The sequence below is a fragment of the Ursus maritimus genome, unplaced genomic scaffold (genome assembly GCF_017311325.1).
Source record: "Ursus maritimus isolate PB19 unplaced genomic scaffold, ASM1731132v1 scaffold_16, whole genome shotgun sequence".
Lineage (NCBI taxonomy): Eukaryota > Metazoa > Chordata > Mammalia > Carnivora > Ursidae > Ursus > Ursus maritimus.
This window is the reverse complement of record NW_024424008.1, coordinates 62,113,387-62,138,510: the sequence shown is the minus strand read 5'-3', so window position 1 is coordinate 62,138,510 and position 25,124 is coordinate 62,113,387. Positions and strand designations below refer to the sequence as shown.

At 40.7% G+C, this 25,124-nt stretch overlaps 1 protein-coding gene across 1 annotated transcript in view; it reads left to right on the top strand.

Moving 5' to 3' along the window:
* DYNC2H1 (dynein cytoplasmic 2 heavy chain 1) overlaps positions 1-25,124 on the top strand; it is a 299,576-nt gene that overhangs the window by 34,710 nt on the left and 239,742 nt on the right. Inside the window, exons 25-38 of the mRNA XM_040631281.1 lie at positions 63-233; positions 1,612-1,994; positions 3,640-3,772; positions 3,874-3,991; positions 5,519-5,631; positions 7,624-7,743; positions 10,737-10,887; positions 12,643-12,848; positions 13,994-14,176; positions 15,179-15,361; positions 16,918-17,141; positions 17,885-18,000; positions 22,939-23,138; positions 24,304-24,568. Coding sequence (XP_040487215.1) covers positions 63-233; positions 1,612-1,994; positions 3,640-3,772; positions 3,874-3,991; positions 5,519-5,631; positions 7,624-7,743; positions 10,737-10,887; positions 12,643-12,848; positions 13,994-14,176; positions 15,179-15,361; positions 16,918-17,141; positions 17,885-18,000; positions 22,939-23,138; positions 24,304-24,568 — 2,566 coding nt within the window. The remainder of the gene's footprint in view (positions 1-62; positions 234-1,611; positions 1,995-3,639; positions 3,773-3,873; positions 3,992-5,518; positions 5,632-7,623; positions 7,744-10,736; positions 10,888-12,642; positions 12,849-13,993; positions 14,177-15,178; positions 15,362-16,917; positions 17,142-17,884; positions 18,001-22,938; positions 23,139-24,303; positions 24,569-25,124) is intronic.

The following is a 25,124-nucleotide window of genomic DNA, read 5'->3' as shown; positions in this document are numbered from 1 at the left end:
ATAACAATTTGCATTTTGATAATATAGGTTCATGTGTATACATTTTTTTGTTTTTTTAACAGACTGTAATACCTATTTTGAAATATGTGAGAGGGGAGCATCTTTCTCCAGATCATTGGCTTGATCTTTTTCGTCTGCTTGGTCTTCCTCGGGGGACTAGCCTGGAGAAGTTACTGTTTGGTGATCTCCTCAGAGTAGCTGATGAAATTGTTGCCAAAGCTTCAGACCTTAAAGTAAGATTCACTTTTATAAATATCTCATAAATATGACCTTTGTTAACATATGATTTTGCTTTGTATTTTATTTAAACAGCAAGTTAATTTTTTCCCCTTACTATAGCGACTGTGTTCCCCTATTGCATTATTCTTTCTTTAGTAATGCAACTGAGTTTGTATGGGGTATAGAAGCATTATAAACCCCTTCTTTGAGAGAGAGGAAAAATATGAAGTAAAAAAACGTCTCTTTTAAGAAGGGAGTCAGCTTTAATCAAAAAGCAAACAAATACAAATCATTTTACATAAAATACATTTAAAATCATAGGGTATATTTTAAATAGAAGCAAAGAGATGCCAAAATCCAGAGAGCTAAACCAAGAACCAATTTGCTAACCAGGTTTAGAAAAGGTCTCAGGGAAAAGTGTAACTTATACAGCTTTCAATTCTGACATAAGTAGCTGACTTTCTGTGTTGTGTTTTGCCCATTCAGTATAAAAGTAAAAGAACTTTCTTTTAAAGATTTTATTTATTTATTTGAGAAAGAGGGAGAGAGAGAGTGCACACACGAGTGGGGGAAGGGGCAGAGGCAGAGAGAGAATCTCAAGCCGACTCCCCACTGAGCGTGGAGCCCGATGCACCACACGGGGCTCCATCTATCACGACCAGAGCTGAAACCAAGAATCAGATGCTCAACCGACTGAGTCACCCAGGCGCCCAAAATAAAAGTACTCTTGATGTCAGATTGTCTTATTTCATACTTAATATGTGTACCTTTGTGTTTGTTCATAATTTTGGAGCCTATTTAGGTAACTGTGAGGTTATAAAGCATGACTTCTGTAGAAGATGGTTATTAATCACTTTAGGTATATCAGAATTTAAAATTACAATAACATTTCTGAGGTCTGTGTAATTTTAAATATGCCAGACTTTTTTAGAGAGGGGAAGGGAGCGAGGGGCAGAGGGAGAGGGCGAGAGAGAATCTTAAACAGACTCCATGCCCAAACAGACCCCGATTTGGGGCTCAATCTCACAACCCTGAGATACGACCTGAGCTGAAATCAGGAGTTGGACACATAACCTACTGAGCCACCCAGGCACCCCAAAGCCAGACTTTTTTTGTGTTTTGCGATGGTTCTTGAATTCTTTTTTTTTTGGTTAAGAAGTAAAAAGCATATGGCAGAACCTTATATATGCTTTGACCATGTGAACCTGGATACTTAGTGTCTGATATCTCTTGATACTTCAGTGATTCTCTTGGATTGCATGTAAAATATATTCAGTTATTATTATTAGCTTTATTGTGAAAAACCAGATAAAAATATATCTTCTTATGAAATGTTTTATGATTTAGGTTTATGGTAATTTTGAAATAATAAGGATATTTTGTATTAATTAGGATTTAAATAGTCGGGCACAAGGTGAAGTTACAATCAGAGAAGCTCTACGTGAACTTGATCTCTGGGGAGTTGGAGCAGTATTTACCTTGACTGATTATGAAGACAGCCAAAGTCGAACTATCAAGCTAATTAAAGACTGGAAAGACATAGTAAATCAAGTTGGAGATAACAGGTGCCTTCTTCAGTCTTTAAAGGATTCTCCTTATTATAAAGGATTTGAAGATAAAGTGTCAGTTTGGGAGAGAAAACTTGCAGAATTAGATGAATACCTACAGAATTTAAACCATATTCAGAGGAAATGGGTGTATCTGGAACCCATTTTTGGCCGTGGAGCATTGCCGAAAGAACAGACGCGCTTCAACAGAGTTGATGAGGATTTTAGGTAAGTACAGCGACGTAAGACATCGACACCTGTGGCAGTTTTTCATTCATATCATAAGGTGCTTAGCACACGCTAAGTCCCTTTATATTATGAGTATCGTCTGTGTCTTCAGCCTCTTCCTCTTTTGGATCCTTTTAAGGAGCTGTTTGCTCTCTTTCAGCCATTTATTTCTTGAACCATGTTGATCTCACTGCTGTCCCTACCACGCTGCCTGATGTTAACAATATACTACCGTAGTATAAGGGTAATGAGAACTGTACCAGCTATTTCCTAAGTTACCCATTCCTTTCCTGTTGTAGTTTGATGGGCATTTTTCGTGCTTCATTTTACTTCATCTCTGACTAGTATTTACAGAGTTGAGCATCTCTGGTTGGAGAGTTTCTTCCCTTGGCTTCTGGGATACTGTCCTCTGGTTTTCTGGTTGTCTGTCTGGGTCCGCTCGAGTTCCTGGTACTCAGGCCTCTCTCAGCCTGTAGGTGTGGGCATTCCGCCAGTTTCAGCCTCCAGTTCTTCTCTCTATGTGCACTCCGTGGGCACTCATGCCCCCCCCCCTTTGTTGTCTTCCACCTGCTGCAGCCCTCAGTTTATTTATCAAGCCCATCTTTCTCTTCTGAGCTGCAGTATACTGAACATCCTAAGCACATCAAAGCTAGACTCACGAGTTCATCCCTTTAGCACAAATCTTTTCTCTTTCCCGTTCCTTTCTCAGTAACTGGTACCACCTAACTAATTGCTCAGAGCTGAAACATAATGGCTATTTGACCTCCCCAGACACCCCCAAATCCATTTAGTTAGCACGTTTGTTGATTCTAACCTACTTGATCTATTTGAGCATATCTTTTCTGTCTCTCCTTTCTTGCCTTTCGTCGGAGGTACACTTGTCATGTGGACTGCTGCCCACTGTCTTCTCCAGTAAGCCGCTTGCACAGCGGCCCAAGTAGTCTATGACAAGGGAAGTTTCAGTGCTTCCTTCCTTTCCCGTTTCTCCAAGGATAAAGCATAGTCTGCTCGCGCCCACTTCTGCAGCCTGTCCTGCTCTGCTCACTGTTTGCCTCAGAGATGCGTTTGCAGAGGCTGCTCCCCTCCTGCTCAGCGACGTTCTCTCTTACTCGCCGTGCAAATCTCAGCGTCAGTGACTTTCTCAAGCCTTAGTTAGGGGTTGTCCTATTAGCTGCTTTAAAAATACTTTGTACTTTTCCTTCGTAGCATTTGTCATAATTTTATTTAAATATTTTGAGAAATTATGTAGTATCTTTCTCTGTCACTGGACCATTATCTCTATGAGTTAGGGTTTAATATTTGTCTAGTGAATGAATGAAATTGGAGAATTTGCAATAAGGTAGGTTGACAATGGTAATGGGGGGCACGTGGCTCGCTGAGTCGGTGGAACGTACAACTCCTGATCATGAGTTCAAGCCCCACATTGGGTGTAGAGTTCACTTAAGAAAAAATAAAGTATTTGAAAACAGTAATAGGCTATTCTTAACTTTTAGTGTTATTTTTTAGAAGCAAAGTGATGTTTTGTGGTTATAATAGTGTTATCTCTAGTTTGTTCTGTGCAGGCAAAAAATAAATGTCTCAGTATTTCTCTTTCAGCCAAAATCGGCCAAGATAAAGTTAAAAATTACTATTTTTTCTTTTATAGGTCAATAATGGCTGACATCAAGAAAGACAGTAGAGTCACAACGTTAACTACTCATGCGGGAATCAGAAACTCTCTGCTAACGATACTTGACCAGCTTCAAAGATGTCAGAAATCATTAAATGAGTTTTTGGAGGCATGTTTTTTAAAAAATACTTCTATAATAAATTATAAGTCCTTTATGGTATGACTCATTTGAAAAGGTAAGTCTCTTGTTCTTGTTTGTGTTTGTATCAGGAGAAACGCTCCGCGTTCCCCAGGTTTTATTTCCTTGGTGATGATGACCTGCTGGAGGTGCTGGGCCAGTCGACTAGCCCGTCGGTGATTCAGTCCCACCTTAAAAAGCTGTTTGCTGGTAAGAGTCAACTTGTCTCCAGCACGTAGTTACTATGTTTCAGGATCTGCCAGGCATAGTATTAGGCTCCAAGGTAGACTGTCGAATAGAATGCGTGTCCCACACGCAAGAAGAATTTATAGTTTCGTGGAAAGACAGCCTGCTACGTGGACAGACCCATGGCACTTCCTGCGGTTGGCGCAGCTGCCTCTGTGTTAGTGCTGTCCTGGGGCATCTCGAAGGTGACATCTACGGTGGGGTCTGCAGAAGGTGCCGCTCTTTGCTAGAAGGAAGATGGGAAGGAGGCAGGAACTGGCTATGGAGAGAAGGAGAGCACACCCCTCCATTGCGGAGTGGAGGGTTTTCTGCCTGACGTCCCAGTGGAGGCAGTCTTTGCATGTGGAGAGGGCTGGGGGGTAGGGGGGTATCGGGGGTGTCGGGGATCATCTGTGTGCAGACAGCAGTCAGGCTGTGGGCCAAGGCGAGGTCACCCAGTGCACAGTGTGGTGACGGTGCTGAGTCGCTGTTGGCGGGTCAGTGATCATGCAATCCTTCTGCTATAAAAATAATGATTACAGTTGTCTCAGAGTGTTCCATTTGTTGGAGAACACCATATTTTTCAAACTAAGTGAAACATTTTCATCATCTTCGCTTACAGTAGGGGTCAGCAAACGGCAGGCCGCCAGGCCTGATCTGGCTCACTGCCTGACTTTGTGAGACACGGTTTTGTTGGAGCACAGCCATGCCCGTTAACTGCGTAGAACTGCGCTCGTGCTGCGGTGCACAGTGGGGTCGTTGACACAGAGATCGTAGGGCCTGTGGAATCCTCAGGTGTTTCCTCACTGTGCTTTACACGAGTACTTGCCCCTGGACGTGTGAAGCTTTCGGGCCCTCTGTCTGCAGCTGTGATTTGGGCTGTGGGAGGCAGTGGTAAGAGCTCTTGGAATCGGCAGGCTTGCTTTCAAACTCGGCCTCTGCCCTGTATTAGGCAGTTACTAAGTTACCTCTCTGAGGTTTAGTTTCCTCCTTTAAATTGGAAACAACTTGTATGGTTTTTGTGAAGATCAAAATTGGGTGTATATATATCATTATATTGAAGTATTTTTGTTACCGTAAAATATAGTACAAATCTGGGGGAAGGGAAGTCCCATTTGCCCTCCCCCTTTTTTTTCTTTCTTTTGTCTCATATCATGTCAGTGGAATCATCAGTGTGTGTTCTTATGCGCTCATTTGTGTCTGGCCTTTTTTTTTTTTTTTGCTCATCATAATGTTTTTGAGATACTTGCAACTACATTTTATTCCTTTTTATTGCTGAGTAGTACTCCGTTGTTTGAATATATCAGTTTATTCATCTATCTGTTGGTGGGCATTTGGGTTGTTTTCAATTTTTGATTAGGAAAAACTGTTCTTTTACATAGGAGAATTAATATAATTCTAATACATTATAATACATATGGGATATACATTATACACTGTGGTAATGATGTATCTTGTTTAATAATGATGTTTTTAATCCTTTTACATTTCAGTTGTTCTTTTATATTATAGGTATTAACAGTGTGTGCTTTGATGAAGAAACTAAACATATAATTGCAATGAAATCTTTAGAGGGAGAAGTTGTACCTTTTAAAAACAAAGTTCTTCTATCAAATAATGTAGAGGTAAGTAATTCTTCAAGTATGAAAATAAAAATTAACTGTATGACCTTTGTATCAAAAATAACTTAGTCGATTTAAAGGGTAAACTTAGGTCTTTTAGAAAACTCATCTTGTATCTTAAAAAAATGATATTTTAGGTTCAGAATGATCTGCTATTGAGAAAATAAAGATTTTTTAGTCTTTGCAAGGCAGCATGTAATTATGAAAAGAACCTTTGCTTTGGAGTCAAAAAGACTGGATATTAATCTTAGCTCCTCAGCTTATTAGCTCTGTGACTTAGAATCACAGCTTTCTTATCTGTAAAATACCCATTTTACTACCCATCTTACTATCTGTTGTAAAGACTGTCTATTCAAAATTAAATGAGATGACTGGCTTTAAGTACACTATATAGTGTTAGGAGCATAAATACTCAGTAGGTACTTGAGTAAGATGATTTATTTCAGGAGGTAGAATTATGATTTGTTCTTGATTCTCACACTCCCAAAATGTTGTATGAGGTGATGGTTGTATAAGATGATTTTATATAAGATGATTTAGGTGAACAAGTAAGTTTAAAACTAATGCATGTACTGGACAACTATTGACTAAGAGGCCCTGGAGCCCTGGAAGTGAACAAAGACCTACGACAGGTATACGGCTGACACCAGACAGCAGGAGGTCGCAGCGCATTGAGTTGTAATTTTCACCCACCAGAATTCCCTTCCAGCTAGCGGCTGGGGCCCGTGCCTTATCACGCACATGTCTGTACAGTTCAGCAAGACTTCTGTTGCTGGGTAGGCCTCAACAGTTGATTGGGTGTCGATGACATCAATCAGGTGATTGAAAGCACAGGTTTGTTAGTAACTCCATGTCTGTGTTCGGTGAAGAGTTTTGTTGTTGTGTTGTTGTTTGCCTTTCTTGGGTCTTTGTTGGGAGCAGATGAGGAGAGGAAGAGCGTCCGTTTGGGCCGTGGGTCTGGAGCAGCTGTGCCAGCAGAGGAACTGGGAGTGTGGAAGCTCCGGCTGCACTCAGCAGAGTGGGTGTCTGTGGCCTTGCACCGAGACGTCCTCACGCCTGAGCTTCTGCGGCGTTTAGCTTGTGGAGTTCATGCTGTTTGTATACCAGGAAGTGCTCTAAAGATGAAACAGTCCAGAACTTAGAGTTTAAGTAATGATGAAAAGCCATGTAGCATTGTAGGTTTTGCACTTACATTTTATGACAAAAGATACAGTCTTTTAGAGTCATGATTCGTACATATTCATTGCTGTTATCAGTTATTGTTATGTTCACTTCAGTTAACTTTATTATTTTATCTATTTTCAAGTGAAAAATGTATTTACCCTGAAACAAAATTAGTTTTGTTTAAAGAAGTAGCTTAGCTCCCCAAATAACAGACCTCGCCCTGAAAAAGCAATCCCTTCTTCCATTGCAGCTTTCGGAACGTGAGTTCACCAGGATAGCATGAGCCCAGAGACCGAGCCAGTCACTGTGACTCTGATTTATTGGCCCGGCTGTCTAGTTTGATTCTTACAACATTGAAATGAAGGGGTTCGTTTGCTTATATTACAGTCATTTGTCGAGATGATGACAGTGATAGCTAACTATACATTTATGAGTTTTCACACTTAACCATTATCCCAAGAGGTAAAAAAAAATGTTTTCCTCAAATTATTTAACTTCTTTATTAATAAAATTACTATATGTCATATAACACATTTTGGGAGTGTGAGAGTCAATAAGAAATTATAATCCTGCCTCTTGAAATAAATGAACAGGGTCAGTCAATAGCGTGTATATTTGTTTTATGAGTTATGTATATTATTATTATTTTTAAAAAAGATTATTTATTTTGAGAGAGAGAGAGTGAGAGCACATGAGTGGGCGGGAAGGGCGGAGGGAGAGAATCTCACAACCCATAAGATCACAACCTGAGCCAAAACCAAGAGGTCGATGCTTAGCTGGCTCAGTCACTCAGGCGCCCCTTGTGTCTCTTATTATTAATTTTGTTTTCAGACCTGGTTAAATGATTTAGCCTTGGAAATGAAACAGACGTTGAAGCAGTTGCTGATAGAATGTGTTACTGCTGGACGAAGTTGTCAAGGTTCAATTGACCCATCCTTGTTCCCTTCACAGGTAAGGGGGCTCGTGCTTGGAATGTAGGCAGGCCTGGTTTCCTGGAAACATCCCTGACGTACAGGCCAGGGGATCAGACCGCTGGCCTCTGTGTTCTGTCTTTAGCCGTTCATACTGACAGACTGTTTGACTTGTGAGTCTTTGTTCCTTCACCTGGTAGTGCAGGTTCCTCTGGCTGCGTTAGTTTGCTGTCACGAGAGGCTTTCAGGCAGATGGCGCGCTGAGCCCAGATGCGCTCAGGCCATCGAGGGGCAGTTAGGGACGCAGTAGCTTCCCGGTTCCAGGTGGTGAGTGCGTCACTGACGCAGAGGCGCAGGACTGGCGTCACCAGGCCTCCGTTCCCCCGTGGACTCCTCCTCGAGGTTGCTGCTGGCGGGAGGTTAGCAGGGTGTTCGTGCATGTCTGAAATAGAGCCATGGCGCTGAGCTGGGATGTTGGCCGGGAAGCTGCGAGCTAGTCTGCACGGTGGCCTGTGGACTTCCTGCAGCTCTGTCTTCATAGGTGCTCACCTCGGGAACAGCGGCCCACAGATATGGGTCTTACAGAACTTGGTCCAGGTCTTGTCCCAGGTAGTACAGTGTAGTACTAAGACTTGCGGTAAGTTTCCTGCCTTGTGCAGGATTTGTTTCGCTGCAGGTTGAGACTAATACTACAGGTAGAGGACATCAGGGACTTCAGTTCTTAGGAATTGTAAAAGGCAGGCTTTGGAGATGTTCTGCGATTTCTCACAGGAAAATCTACCCAACGGCTCAAGGTTATATGCTTTCCAGATTAAACCATTTAGTAGCTATTGGGACAAGTTTTATTTTGGTTCTTTTAAAGCTTGAGAAGTTAGATGGGAAACTTGAATATTTTAGATTCTTAGCCATTCTATCATTCATATCATTTACATCTTCTAGCATGTTGAGACAAACTAAAGTATGTTTTAACAGTTCTTGTTAAGCTCTTAGAGAAAATTAAGAGTAATCATCAATGAACAACAATGCCATTGCAAAGTCAGAGGTAAGCTGCTTTATTACTTCTGGAAATGTTCTCTACTCCTGTCAACTTCCAGGTAGGATTTAAGTGAACTTGGAATAAAAGACAAAATGTTAAAAACTTCCAGAAGAAAGGATTGCATAGCAATTGATTGGAGAAATGACAGTAGTGTCAGGAGGTGCGCGGGGAGTGCAGGCACAGGAGGGAAGCTGCTGGGTCCCAGCCTGTAGCCGACCCCAGGGCTCGCAAGTCCCTGGCTAAAAATCTGGACTGCGAAAGATGTCAGTAGTTCATTGTCTCTGTGAAAACATGAACTACTGAAAATAGAAATGATTCCTTGTCAACCAAAACAAAGAATTCTAGTGTCTTAGCAGTTAATACTAAGAAAAATTTCTCTCAAGAGCATTTATGTACGGGGATTGAATAGCGCAACTGACTGCGTGAGTATCTGGTAATTCAGTTTTCTAGAGGCCTTTTTGTAAGGACCTGAAATGTACAGAAGGAGCATTCTGATCTGGGAAGGAGACAGCGTGCTGAGTGGAAGGAGTCGGACAGACCTGGTTCAAATCCTGCTTTTGTCAGTATTCTCAGAGTGACTCCTGTAGGCACTTAGTTCAGAGGGCATAATGATACATACATTGACAACTTATTTTGAAGGTTAAATTGTAAGATGTTTGCAAAGAACTGTTAATGACTGCTGGATTTTAGGTTATAATTAATCTTAGCCTTGTCCAGATACCATAACGGTAGTGTGATTTGAGAATTAGCCAGGACTGTATTTTGACTTCCATTTCTGTTAGTCTCTCACAGAAATTGTATAGCAAACTGTTAAAAATTGAGATTATCAATGTGCATTTATAATGCAGAGATTCAGTAGTATTGCCTGCAAGGAAATCCACAGACAGGAGTATTAGTTTGAAGGTAGCAAGTGAACATTTTTTGTGTGAAAATTAAAGAGAAAAGGTCTTTTCTCAAAAAGCAGATTTGGATCTGCTTAAATGCTTCCTCATACACTTGATGAAAGAGGCGGTGAGTTTGTCCCATAAATTATGGGGGATAACTTGGCTCCTGAAAGAGTTATTCTTCCTTTAAAGAATGGTATTGCTATTTATACAAAGATATTTATATAATGGTTTTGATAGTGTATTTATTAATACAATGTCTTAAGTTAGAACAAGACAGCAGGTTGGCCTGCTGTGTGAAGTTACAAGGTGTACACACAGAGAGCTAAATGGGTTTATCTGGTAAGTGGAGGCATTTGATGACATTCATCTGGATGCTGAAAAGTGTCAGAAAAAAACTGTTCCATGGTAATTGGTCAGTAGGTTTAGAAATGGTTTTATATGATGACGGATCATATCTTTAAAGGAGGATATTGGTTTTCTGTGTTAATTTAAGAACTCTTAAACTATTTTGATATAAGTTTTCAAAGGCTAGTGTTTAAATATGTAATGGCTTTATCAGTAGCCGTGCTAGATTGGTTCTGTTATAGAAAGCCTTTCAAGCAGTGTTAACATTTCGTGTTTTATGTAAATATAAGGATATCTCTCTGTCTATATCTAGCGTCTGTGTATGGGAATTAGACCGAAAGATTAAGACAGAGCTTAATATAAGATAAATTGGAATTTTGAAATTTTGGACTTCTGTAGTATCCTGAGATTGTTCTGGAATGCTAGAATCTTACCCTTTTACTAAATAGAATGCATCATACACTGATATGTTTGCATCCTTGAGAAGAAGCCATTTATAAAGAAGAGGGTCGGGAGAAGAAAGTACAGCGCCACTTAGGTTACAGTGAGCGTGGTGGGTTCTAGGACCAGAAACTAGGCGCGTAGGAGAGTAGTAGGTGGTGAGTTCTTAGCGAGCTTTCCTGGGACGGTGTCATTTGAGGAGCCAGTAGCACATTCTGTTAGAGGCCCGGTACCCTATTGGAAATCTAGAAAGAGGTGTCTTTCCTTAAGTTTATGAGTAAGTAAATTTACCTTTTAAAAATAACTTTTCTCTTTATTCATTAGATCCTCTGTTTGGCAGAGCAGATTAAATTCACTGAAGATGTAGAAAATGCTATCAAAGATCATAGCCTTCATCAGATTGAAACGCAGCTGGTGACCAAGCTAGAGCACTATACTAGCACTGATACGAGTTCTGAGGATCCAGGGAACACTGGTATGGAAAATGGTCCATTTTCTGCCTGCTTTGGGGTTATTTGAACTTTTTCTTATTATTCTATCTTAATTTATCTATTGTGTTTTTGACCCTGTATCTGTCAACCAATCACCTATCTGTTTCAGAGTTTTAGTTTAGGAATTAGAATATACGTGCTCTTATATTGTAGTTAGAATCAGTAATTTATTACTTTAAACAAGTGTAGGCACCTTCCCCATATGGGTTTCTTTATCCTCTTCTTTGTGGCAGTTGCCTTGTGTCTCACCCCTGCATGCCCTGAAAATGGAGTCTGCATGACTGCATTTGCCTTTAGCCATCAAACGTATTTTAAAGGACTCGAGAACAGCAGTCTGCTGTGTTTACCAGGGTGCTTACCGTTTCTGCTGCCCTTCCTTCATCCTGATGCTCTCACTTTGCTGCTGTTGGAAGAACTTCCTTCGGTGCTTCTTGCTTTTAGAGCAGAGTTGCTGGCTGTGATCTCCTTCCTACACATTGCCTGTGTCTGAGAGTGTCTTCATTTCACCTTTACTGCCTTAAGTGTTGCTTTGGTTCTTTGCATGTGGAATGATGTGGGGTTGTATCCTGGACATTTTGAATATTGTGTTACGAGTGTCTGGTCTTGTTTAAATCCTTTGGATGATGTTGATAGTTTCTGTTAGCAGTTGATCTTGTTGGGTTTGGGCCCCAAGTTCCAGCCAGCCTTCTCTGGGCTGTGGCTCTGACACCAGCTCTCTTCTGGAAGTCGTTGAGTCATGTGTACAATCGTGAGGCGCTGTGCTGTGCTCCTGAAACGGTGACTACCTTGTGCATCAACTACACGTCAATAATTGAGATAAAATAGTCTTTGCAGCACTATTCACATCCCCTCACCTGTGTGCCATCTAGTGGCTTGCTCTCAGAGGCTTTGGTTTGATGGCTCGAAAGAGATCCGCCCCTTGAGGGTGAGCCCAGGAATCATAATCAAGTTTCTAGAGTCATTTTCCCAATCCCCTCCCTCTCCATGCTCTGCCCAGTATTTCGTGGTTTTCTTGGGCACCTCTTTGGCTCTCCTGGCCGGAAAGCTGGGCTTTCCTGTCCTCTGCTGTCCTCTGTGTCCTGTGTCCTAGGGCGGTGGACGGGAGAGCAGAGAGGGGAGGAGAGCCATTGGGGTTTCTCCTTGGGGTCCCATAGTCTCTGATTTCAGAGGAAGGTTCCCTTCCCTCAGGATTTGAGGCCCCTTGGGTCTCTGCTGGCAGGGCTGTAGCTGCCAGGAGACCCCTTTTCTGCTGCTCCAACCCGAGCCACCGGCCTTCCCCTGGAGTGCTCTCCGACTGTACCGGCTGGGCTTTTGGCTGCAGTGGGTCCAGGCCTGAGGACACCAGAGAGACAAACAAAGACAAAGGTGCCGTTGGCTTGGTGGCACTTCTCATCTTCCCTAATTTGCCTGACACTTTGCGCTTTTCATACCCCTGCAGAGCAGTTGAGTGCACGTTTGTGTGTTTTATACTTGGGCTCAGAGGGAGACAAGCAGCATGCTTGCTCCTTCGAGTGAGGAACCAGACCCTCTCTCTCTGAAGTTTGGAGCTTTCATTTTCATATGCAAAATTCTTACTTCTTACTGGTGGATTTGACATTTGTTTGACTTGTGTGGTTTATATGACTGTCATTCAAATGTATCACAATATTACCGTTTAAATTCCCTTAAAAATCTGTGTATATGTGTAATACATAAGTTACAGGCTAACATTTTCTCCAAATATTTTAATTTGCATACAGAGTCTGGCATTCTGGAGCTTAAACTTAAAGCACTGATTCTTGATATTATTCATAATATTGATGTGGTAAAGCAGTTAAACCAAGTTCAAGTTCATACAACAGAAGATTGGGCCTGGAAAAAACAAGTCAGATTTTATATGAAAAGTGATCACACGTGTTACGTGCAAATGGTCGATTCTGAACTTCAGTATACTTACGAGTATCAGGTATGACTGGTGGCAAAAGTGTTTTCTTTTTCCTCTTGAAATTGTTTATTTTAAAGGAAATTTGCTGTTGGATGACAGAATTATTTTTATTTTAGTCGTGACTTTTAAGAATTTTTTGTGTGTGACTCTTTTCTGTTTCATCGTAACTGAGAAGATGTTATATCAGAGAAATATTTACAGAAAAGTTAAAATAATGGCAGTGTTGTACTGAATTCTGTGAATGTGCCTTTTCTTAGAGCAGTATTTATGTGGGAATGGAGCTGCCCCTCTAATCCAGGGAGAACGGAGACCCGCGCCAGCTCTGTTGATAGAAGCAGTCTGGTCCGCGCCTCCTCACGCTCTGGCAGACTCGGGGCCAAACTCGGTGCCGTCGCAACCACGGCCAAAATACGCTTGCTGAATGTTCTGTAGTGAGATAAGAGAGTTTCCAAACAAATAACCTAGCTCCTGGAACCTGTTTTCAGAAAGCCCAGCTGGGTCCTCTCTACCTTGTCCCTTCATAACGAGTCAGTCGTCAGAATATATCAGACAATTACGTTAAAAAATGTATGTCAGGAGAGTCGGCCGCTGACTTTCAGAAAGGAAATGTGTTTTGAGACCCAAATCTGTCTACCGAGGTTAAGGAAAAACTCTCTAAACTGCAGCTAAAATTGGAATCTGTTTTCCCTAAAACTTAGAAATTTTGAGAATTATTTGATGAGTTGATATTCTTAATTTCATAAGGAAGTTTTCAAAATAATTAGAGTCTCCAAAGTGGTTATGATTTATGAAGATCATAAGATTCAGGGAATAAATTTACATGAATTTTAAAATATAAGATTGATTATTGTATAATCTAGTTTTGGATTTCTTTGCCTTAGTAGTACATCTTTGTACCATTATCAAGAACTGGAGAGACTATTTGGAAAATCTTCCAGTATATTAATTGAGGATGGAATAAACTACATGCTTGGGATTAACTAAGTTTGATTTCAGTTTGTGCTTTAAAAAGTTTCTTCTACGAAAAAAATATTTTGGCTATTTTTCTGCGTTAACAGCTTTGACTTTTTTGTTGCCTTCTTAGATTTTTAACTAGCCCCACACTCTCCATGTTTGTAAGGTTGCATAAAACGTGAATATTCGAACTTTGTATTTCCCGTGCATAGGGCAACGCTCCCAAGCTGGTTTATACGCCGCTGACAGACAAGTGCTTCCTCACTCTCACTCAAGCCGTGAAGATGGGGCTCGGAGGAAACCCTTACGGGCCGGCTGGGACTGGAAAAACGGAATCAGTCAAGGCCTTAGGTGGACTTCTTGGAAGACAAGTTTTAGTTTTTAATTGTGATGAGGTAGAATGCATAATTACAAACTATGTAACATATATAGTGTGTGTTAGCTATGAGTTGGGTTAGTATTCATGTACTTATATATGAAATGCCATATTGTAAAATCCCTTTACTTTTGAGTAACTTGAAAACAGAATTTGGTTTATTATTTGAACAATAAATGGAGAGAGGTTGCAGAGAGTATAGTCTCAGAACTTTTCTAAAGGGAACTAGTGCAAATAAATTTAAATACAGAATGAAGGATTATGTTAAGAGGGTAGAAAAATGTTTTTGTTTTGTTTTTGTTTTTTTAAATTAGTGATTCCTCAGTTGCATATAACAGTGCTGGGGCGCCTGGGTGGCTTGGTTGGTGAAGCATCTGCCTTGGGCTCAGGTCATGATCCTGGAGTCCTGGGATAGAGCCCTGCATTGGGTGCCCGGCCTCCTCCTTCCTCTGCCTCTGCTGCTCCCTCTGCTTGTGCTGTCTTTCTCTCTGTCAAATAAATGAATAAAACCTAAAATAAAAAACCAAAAAAAAAAAAAAACCCAGTGCTCATTACATTACATGCCTTCTTTAATGCCCATCCCCCCACCCCCCCTCCCCTCCAGCAACCCACAGTTTGTTTCCTAGAGTACATTCATGTGTGTAATTTAAGAAACAACAAATGAATATAGGGGAAGGGAAGGAAAAATGTTTTTAGTAAGGAGAATAATGAACAGAAAAGAGAAAAAAATTAATTTTGAAAATACCATTTTCAAAACATTTTATGTAGGATTTGTATTTCAACTTAAAGAATAACTAAATATCTTGTATCTGTTAAGTTCTGTGTACTTCCCAGAAAACTTATTTTGTTTATTGTTTGAAACCACCTTGCAAAGTGTAGCTATTAATTTGTGCTTAAAAAAGAGCGAAAGAGGCACAGGTGGGTGAAATGATTACTTTGCCCATAAGTGTCAAAGTATTAAATTATTATTAGAGATCCTGATTATCTTTTTATAGATATAATTTTTGCTGCTATTTTTTAGGGCATCGATGTGAAGTCAATGGGCCGAATTTTTGTTGGTCTGGTGAAGTGTGGGGCCTGGGGCTGTTTTGATGAATTCAATAGATTGGAAGAATCTGTGCTGTCAGCGGTGTCTATGCAGATCCAGACAATTCAGGACGCTCTGAAGAACCACAGAACCGTGTGCGAACTGCTTGGCAAGGAGGTACAGATAGGCTGGGGAATTAAAGAATCAGTTACTCTTGATGGCTTTGCATGACTCCTACCCAGGCAAATGATCTGTCTTTATTTCTCCGGGCGCCCCCATTAAACCTTTTTACCTGTGATTGTCTGAGGTGTTCTCCCCTTTTTTTGGTCCCACTTTACCATTCCCCTTCAAACTCTCGGTCCCGAGTACTTCCTATATAATGGTATCTGCTAACCTTTCCTGGGCACTTGCTCTGTGTGGCCCTGTGCTTAGTGCTTCCACTGTTGTCTGACTGAATGCTCGTCATAATCCCTCGAGGAGGGACTGTTGTATGTTTTCTGCTTTATGGGTGGGGAAAGCACGGCCTGGCGAGTTAGGAGTAAGTCTGGGCCTGGGAATTGACCCCAGGTCTGTCTCATTCTGAGGCTCATGTTTTTGATCCCTGTTCTGTATGGATCTTATGACAGGAAGGACTTAGCTGTTTTTCTCTTCCTCACTTTTCCCCATTGGAGATACATATCCATGTCATGAGAGCGTGAACTTATTTAGAGCTTCTCTATATAGTGTATAATGTTGAAAACAGGGAAAGTTGAAAGACCTGTGAAATTATCCTCTAATCCATAATAACATTTTCACAGGACAGGTTTTTCAGGGCAGGGCAGAGAAGTAAGACTGGTTCTAAATTATTAATATATTGTTTACATGCTGGTTAAACTTTTCATTAAGAAAAGAGAAACTGTTTAAGTTTTTGCCTTCCTGCCGTCAAAACTTACTTTCTTACGCAGAGTTTTTTTTCTTCCTTTCCTCCTGTAACAAAGAAGGAGTTGTCCTTTCTCCCAGTCAGCACGGATCTTTCCACTTACACTCTGGAATCTCCTTCCCAGGGACCTTGTCTTTGTTACTCCCTCCCAGATGGATGTAGCCCTTCCCTCTCTCCCCATTCCCCATTGGCTTTGAAACATAACCACATCTTTTCCTTTTTAATAACATGCAATGTCATATGTAAAAAATATTATAATATTTGATCTAATTAAAGCATAAGCCAACCTTCCCTTCATTTATCTTTCCAACCACTTCTCTGTCTCCTTTCTTTCCTTTATAGCCAGATTTTTTTACTCTAGGTATTTCTGCTTCCCATTCATTGTGTGCACCCTCTGATTCGGCTTTAAGTGTCCTGTTGAAGGTACTCCTACTGGGTGCTCTCATGATACTCTGCCTCCCCCTGTTAAGGCATGAATCACACGGTGCGTGCTTATAGACTGTAAGCTCCAGGAGGGCATAAACCATTATTGACTTTCAGTCGGAGTTGTGCTCTCTCTGTGTACCCAGAAAAGGAGGCTTTCAGTAAGTGTGGACGTCCCAGAGAACTGATGATAAAGGACCTGTGTACATACTGTTCCTCCTAAGGAGGTTCCTGTATGTTGAGTGGGGAGCTACTTAACTCGTTAGCGGTTACTTTTTGCCAGGGTGTAAGATTTGTGTGTAGGAATATGTACAATAAAATTTCTGTTAGCAACCTATTTTATATTTAGAGTTAAAATATTTGATGCCCATATTTTGAATTAACATTTCAGGTAGAAATAAATTCTAATTCTGGAATTTTTATCACGATGAATCCTGCTGGAAAAGGTTATGGAGGAAGACAGAAGCTGCCTGACAATCTTAAACAGCTTTTCAGGCCAGTGGCCATGTCTCATCCAGACAATGAGCTCATCGCAGAAGTTATTCTGTATTCGGAAGGCTTCAAGGATGCCAAAGTCTTGGGCAGAAAATTGGTAGCTATCTTCAACTTATCTAGGTGAGTTTTCCTCTCTTCAATATTTTTATATTTTTTGGTTCCAGTGATTGATCATGGATTAGTGATCATTTTTCACATTTCCCCAGTGTACCTATTCAGTGATTTTCATATCGGTGGTTATATTGTATTTAAGGTATCGATAGGGAAGATTCTAGTTTGAATAATAAAACATCTGACTCAAAACTGTTTGTTTTCCTTAAATGTTATTAATTTGATCGCACCTTTTCTGCAAAATATTTTTATTGGGGTGCTCCAGCTAAATGATGTTGGTTGAACGAATTTACCAGCAGACCCTTCAAAACCTGTTCTGTGGAGGAAATCTTCCACAGTTTTTCTTATGTCTTATTTCTAGTAATAGCGATGGACTTCCAGCTTCTTTGGGTGACCTAGAATTCTGGTTCATATTACTTAAGAGCTGGTGAGAACCGGAGTGCCAGAAACTGAGAGCCAGATGCATGGGTTAAATAGTTGAGGGATAATGGTCCCAGGTACTTGTCATTTATTGTCTTCAGGAAGGTAATTAGCCAGGTCATGACAGGTTTACCCTGATCCTTGGGAATCCTCTATCTTCAGTGTTTTACTGGAGTGATCCTGTTCTGTGACTGGTTCCTTTACATAAATTGATGGAGTATCAGTGCTCATTTCTGTGTGTCTGTAGTTATAGTCTGTATTTCTTTAAATATAGTGATAAAAGTAATTTCTTATAGCTATCTGATGCTTTGTGATTTCCTTGTCTATTTAAGGGAACTTTTGACGCCTCAGCAACATTACGACTGGGGTCTGAGAGCCTTGAAGACCGTTCTTAGAGGAAGTGGGGGCCTTCTTAGGCAACTGAAGACAAGTGGCATTAAACAGAATGGTAGGATTCGTTATTCAGATACAATATTATTTTTTAAAAAAAAGTCTTTGGAACACTTAGATTTATAGAAAAGTTATAAAGACAATTTTTAAATACCTGGCTCCCAGTTTCAGAGGGCAGGGGAGGGAGGTGGGGTGATCGGTTAGCCTGGTGGTGGGTATTAAGGAGGGTGCATTTTGTGGTGAGCACTGGGTGTTATACGCAAACAATGAATTATGGAACACTACATCAAAAACTAATGCAGTACTGTATGGTGATTAACATAACAATAAAACAAATTTAAATTAAAAAAATAAAATAGTTGCTGACTTTAGAAAGTTTTAATGACCGTAAACACAATTTTCAAATGCCATGATATGTGTTACTAGTAATTAAATGATGTGCTAGAATTTAGTAGCATTTAAAGCCCTGTGATACTTTGTGAATTGACAATTTACCTTACTATCTTTTGACCTCTGAAAATAAGGATCCCTAAGTACAGTTCTAGACTCTTTTCCATAGAATTTGAGTCCCAGGGTTCCCAGACTTAATAATAAAAATCATTGGGACCCCTGGGTGGCTCAGTCAGTTGAATGTCTGACTTTTGTTGGTTTTGGCTCAGGTCATGATCTCCGGGTCCTGGAGTGGAGTCTGCTTGAGATTCTTTCCCTCTGCCCCTCCCCTCACTTGCCTGTCCCCTCTCTCTTTCTCTGTTAAATAAATAAAATCCTTAAAAAGTAAAAGTTTTAGTAATTTTGGGGTGGAGTCTTTGGTGTTTTCCACATAAAGTATCATGTCATCTGCGAAGAGAGAGACTTTGACTTTGCCAATTTGAATACTTTTTATTTCTTTCTTGTCTGATTGCTGATGCTAGGACTTCTAGTTCTATGTTGAACAGTAATGGCGAGAGTGGGCATCCTTATCATGTTCCTGATTTTCAGAGAAAAGCTCTCAGCTTTTCCCCATTGAGAACGATATTCGCTGTGGGCTTTTCATAGATGATTTTTATGACATTGAGGAATGTTCCCTAAACTCTGAAGAGTTTTAATCAGGAAAGGATGCTCTATTTTGTCAAATGCTTTTTCTGCATTAACCGAGAGGATCATAGGCTTCGTGTGTGTGTGTGTGTGTGTGTGTGTGTGTGTGTGTGTGTGTTCTATCACATTGATTTTGTGAATGTTGAACCACCCTTGCATCCCAGGAATAAATCCCACCTGGTAGTGATAGATAATCCTTTTAATGTACTATTGGATCGTATTAGCTAGGATCTTGTTGAGAATTTTGGAGTCCATATTCATCAGGGATATCGGCCTGTACTTCTCCTTTTTGATGGGGTCTTTGCCTGGTTTGGGGATCAAGGTAATATTGGCCTCATAGAATGAGTTTGGTAGCTTTCCTTCTGTTTCTATTTTTTGAAACCATTTCAGAGGAATAGATACTATTTCTTCTTTGAATGGTAGAATTCCCCAGGGAATCCATCAGGCCCTGGACTCTTGTTTTTTGGGAGGTGTTTGATTACTGCTTCAATCTCGTTACTGGTTATTGGTCTATTCAGATTGTCAGTTTCTTCTTGTTTCAGTCTTGGTAGTTTATAGGTTTCCAGGAAGCCATCCATTTCTTCCAGGTTGCTTAATTTATTGGCATATTGTTGTTGATAATAGTTTCTAATGATTGTTTCTATTTTCTTTGTGTTAATCATGATCTCTCTCCTTTCATTCATGGTTTTATTACTTTGGGTCCTTTCTCTTTTCTTTTGGATAAGTGTGATCAGTAGTTTATCAATCTTATTAATTCTTCCTAAGAATCAGCTTCTAGTTTCGTTGATTTGCTCTACTGTATTTCTGGTTTCTATTTTATTCATCTTTGCTCTGATCTTTGTTATTTCTCTTCTCCTGCTTGGTTTAGGTTTTATTTGCTGTTCTTTCTCCAGTTCCTTTAGGTGTAAGGTTAACTTGTGTATTCAGGATTTGTCTACTTTTTTGGGTGAGGCTTGGATGGCTATATATTTTCCCCTTAGGACCACCTTTGCAGTACCCCGTAGGTTTTTGGACCGATGTGTTTTGGTTCTCACTGGTTTCCATGAATTGTTTACGTTCTTCTTTAATTCCCTGGTTGATCCAAACATTATCTTTAGCAGGATGGACGTTATCTTCCAAGTGTTTGAATTCCTTCCAAATTTTTCCTTGTGATTGAGTTCCAGTTTCAAAGCAGTGTGGTCTGAGAATATGCAGGGAATAATCTCAATCTTTTGGTATTGGTTGAGATGAGATTTGTGACCCAGTACATGGTCTGTTCTGGAGAAAGTTCCATGTGTGTTTGAGAAGAATGAGTATTCTGTTGTTTTAGGGTAGAATGTTCTGTATATATCTTGAAGTCCATCTGGTCCAGTATGTCATTCAAAGCTCTTGTTTCTTTGTTGATCTTCTGCTTAAATGATCTGTCTATTGCTTAGATTGGAGTGTTGAGGTCCCCTACTATTAAAGTAGTATTATCAATGTTTATTTTGGTTAACAGTTGGGTTAGGTAGTTGGCTGCTCCCATGTTGGGGGCATAGATATTTGCAATTATTAGATCCTCTTGTTGGGGAGACCCTTTAAGAATGATATAATGTCCTCCTGTATCTCTTACTATAGTCTTTAGCTTAAAGTCTAATTTGTCTGATATGAGAATTGCCACCCTGGCTTTCTTTTGAGGTCCATTGGCATGAAAAATGGTTCTCCACCCCCTCACTTTTAGTCTGGATGTATCTTTAGGTTCAAAAGAGTCTCTTGTAGACAGCATATAGATGGGTCATGTCTTTTTTTTTTTTTTTTTTTTTAAGAATTTTTATTTATTTGTTAGAGCATGAGCAGGAGGGAGGGTCAAAGGGAGAGGAAGAAGCAGACTCCCAGCGGAGCAAGGAGCCCGATGTAGGGCTCATTTCCAGGACCCTCAGATCATGACCTGAGCTGAAGGCAGATGCCCAACCAACTGAGCCACCCAGGTGCCCCTCGGTCATGTCTTTTTATCCAGTCTGCAACCCTGTGCCATTTGATGTGGGAGCATCTAGGCCATTCACGTTGAGAGTGATTGTTGAAAGATATGATTTTATTACCATCATGTTGCCTGTGAAGTCCTTGTTTCTATAGATTACTCTGTAAATTTCTAGTCTATATTACTCTTGGGGTCATTCTTTTATAGAACCCCCCTTAATATTTCTTGCAGGGCCAGTTTGGTGGTCACATATTCTTTCAGTTTCTGCCGGTCTTGGAAGGTCCGTGTCCCTCCATCTATTCAGAATGACAGCCTTGCTGGATAAAGTATCCTTGGCTGTATGTACCTCTCATTTAGTACCCTGAAGATGTTTTGCCAGCCTGTTCTGGCTTGCCAGGTCTCTGTGGACAGGTCTGACGTTACTCTGATGTTCCTCCCTCTGTATGTAAGAAATCACTTCCCCCTTGCCGCTTTCAAGATTGTTTCCTTGGATCTAAGATTTGCAAATTGTACTGTTACATGTCGAGGTGTCGGTCTATTATCATTGATCTTGGGAGGGATCCTCTCTGCCTCTTGGACATGAATGCTTGTTTCCTTCCCCAGATTAGGGAAGTTCTCAGCTGCGATTTGCTCAGATATATCTTCCAGACCTCTCTTTTTCTCCACCCCCTCAGGGATCCCAATAATTCTGATATTGGAATGTTTCGCTGAGTCACTAATCTCTCTCTGTCTGATCTCTTGGGCTTTCAGCTATTTTTCCCAGGTCTCCTTAGTTTCCTTCTTTTCTATCATATCATCCTCTAGCTCACTAATTCGTTCTTCTGCCTCCTTTACCCTGGCAGTGAGAGCATCCAGTTTAGACTGCATTTCATTCGTAACTTTTTTAAGTTTGGCCTGATTAGATCTCATTTCTGCCCTTAGAGATTCTATATTGTTGCTAATATTTTTCTCAAGCTTAGATATCGACTTCATTAACTGTTACTCTGAAGTTTATCTCTGACATCCTGCTTATATCCATATCCATTAGGTCTGTGGCAGAGGCCACAGTCTCTGTTTCTTTCCTTTCTTAGGCGTTCCTCCTCTTAGTCATTTTGTTGGGGGTGGTTGAGGGAATGTGCAGAGTCCAAGGTATTAAGCACAACCCAAGCAAGATGCACCTGTTTTATAGGGACCTTAGGGTGGTTGTCCTCTTGTTCTTCCAGCCTCTCTTCTTGGGGAGGGGCCTGCTGCGCTGTTACTCCTGCAGTCCTGCTTGGGGGGGGCGGGGGGGTGCTCAGTGAAAACCAGTTTTTTTGGCTTTTGTTCTCTGGCAGCTTTCCCTAGCGGCTTTCTGCGTCTCTGCTAAGAGTCAGAGAAGTGACCACATCCAGATCTCTGTCTCAGAACAGAGAGATCGCAGTCTGCTCTTCACTGAGCGCTCCTGGCCTCACTGACTCCGTTTCTGTCTGCGCTGCTAAAAACCGCAGCCTCCCGGGTTGTGCGTCCCACAGCAACACTCCCAGCTGTTGCTTCCAGGGCCGGGCACGTCTCTGCCCTTTGTGCTTGTAAAACCGCGAGCTGCCCTGGTTCGCAGGCGCACACCCGCAGCCCCTGGATCCTGTCTGGGGACTGCACTGAAGTCCTTTCCCCACTGCTATGGGTCTGCGAGTCTGTGCGCCGTCCCCAGTGCAGGAGGGTTTTGCGCTCTGGTTGTCCTATCACCTTCACCGCGCCAGCTTATGGCGGCTCCCTCCCCCTTCTGTTTACCTCCTGATATCTACTGCAGACTCTCAGCTCCGCCCTTCAAACCTCGAGACCCCGGAGATACTGTTTATAGAGATCTAGATATATCTTCTTACATCTCAGGCTGATTTCGTGGGTGTTCAGAATGGTTTGTTAGATATCCAGCTCAGTTCAGGGGACCGGTTGAAATAGTGTTCCCTACTCCTCTGCCGTCTTCCTCCTTCCCTGTGTAACTAATAATTTTAAATGAAACTTTTTCTCCAGTTGATGAAAGTCATATTGTGGTACAAGCACTGAGGCTTAATACAATGTCAAAGTTTACATTTGCTGATTGCTCGCGGTTTGATGCGCTGATTAAAGATGTGTTTCCTGGGATGGACTTTAAAGAAGTGGAATATGGTGAGCTGAGTTCTGCACTACAGCAAGTCTTCGAGGAGGCCAATTATGAAATCATACCCAATCAGGTAACCACCAAGAATACTTTATAATGGGAGCTCCTGCGTGGCTCAGTTGGTTAAGCGGCCCACTCTTGATTTTGGCTCAGGTCATGATCTCAGGGTTGTGAGATCAAGTCCCACATTGGGCTCTGTGCTCAGCATGTAGTCTTCTTGTCCTTTTTCCTCTGCTCCTTCCCATGCTTGCACTCACTTTCTCTCAAATAAATAAAATTTAAAAAAGAATACTTTATAATATATTGATCCTTTCTCCTAATTAATTCCTTATTAACTATCTTTATTTTTTATCTGAACATTTAAATCTCACTTACTCAGGGATGCCTTCCCTGATCTTTGAGTCCAGATGAGGTTTCCTTGCTATGTGTTTTCATTACTTTTCTTATACATACTTATTAATGCTTAATCATATATTTGACTAATACTGATTTCTCCCCACTGGATAGTAATGTTCATGGAACATGGGATCCATGTCTACTTTTGTTCATCATTTTATTCCTCGTGCCTCTTATGGAGCCTGGCCCATAATAGATCTATAAGAAGTAAGATCTTTTTTTGGTCTCATTTGCAGCTAGGTATATATCCCTGGTAGTAAATACTGACCAGTTATTTGAAATTTCCAGGACATGTCTTCATTCCTTGCTTCTTGTGCTTACTGAAACGCATAATGGAATTCCAAATGCCACCTGGACCAGGAGATAGAAGGGATGTATTGATGGTCGTGGAGTACACAGTGGGGATGACTGGTTAACTCTTGAATGCTTATGTTTGGATTTCACTTATATGTAAGAGAAATAAGTTCCTCTCTCTCTCTCTTTTTTTTCCCCCAGGTTTTTTTTTTTTTTTTTTTTTTTTTTTTGAGAGATACTGGATATAAATACATGAATCAACAAATGAATAAAATAATATATTTGAATGAGTGAATAAAATAATGAACATATCGTCAGATGACCTGGAAAGTGTACTTGTTTCTTTTAAAGAAATATTGGACTTAAAGATCACAACGTAAACATACTCAGATTTTTTTAGGTGTTACTTTGTTTAAGGCTATGTCTTCCACTGAAGAAATCAAAGGCTTTAATTTTATATGTTTGGAATAGAACAACTGTTACAGAATGAGAACAGAACTATGGTTATGTACTATAAATCACATACAAACATGTTTCTTTTCTGTTAGATCAAGAAGACTTTAGAACTGTATGAACAATTACGCCAAAGAATGGGAGTAGTCATTGTTGGTCCGAGTGGTGCTGGGAAGTCAACTCTGTGGAGGATGTTAAGGGCAGCGCTGTGCAGAATTGGCAGAGTGGTCAAACAGTATACCATGAATCCCAAAGCTATGCCTCGACATCAGCTGTTAGGCCATATTGACATGGATACAAGGGAATGGTCTGATGGCGTTTTGACAAATAGCGCTCGCCAAGTGGTCCGAGAACCTCAAGGTTGGTCTGTGTTCTGTGACTCTTTGCTTTCCTTAGTACTTTTCAGAGGATGACAGAACTTGTCTCTAACACTGTCCTCGTTAAAGTCTCGCACATGACTGTAAACTGCCTCGTAAATGATGTACCTCGACCACTTACTTCAGAGGGGCCCAAGACATGCTGTCATGTTGATCTAGACTGTATAGGAACTTCTGTTACCATAGAAACTCGGAGTCCTCTGGGTGAGTTGTAATTCACAACTAGATTAATTTACTGAAAAAATAGAAAATCTTTGCTGGGTTGGTATCTTAGTGCCTCACAAGAAGATGACAAGTTTTATTTGGGGTTAAAATTGGTGTATATGTGTAGGAACACTTTTAACTCATGAGTTGGAATATAGTGTTTTGAATAATTTTGAAAATTTAAGTTGTAAAACAGTAGACTTCTTGCTCTCAATTTTTTGGTTTGGTGTTTGAAGGGATTATTGGCCAGAATCTGAGAAGACTTCCTACTTTGTGTTAGGTTATAATTACAAGTTGTTTTTCTAAGCCTGTGAGGGAAGGATTTAAAAATGAGA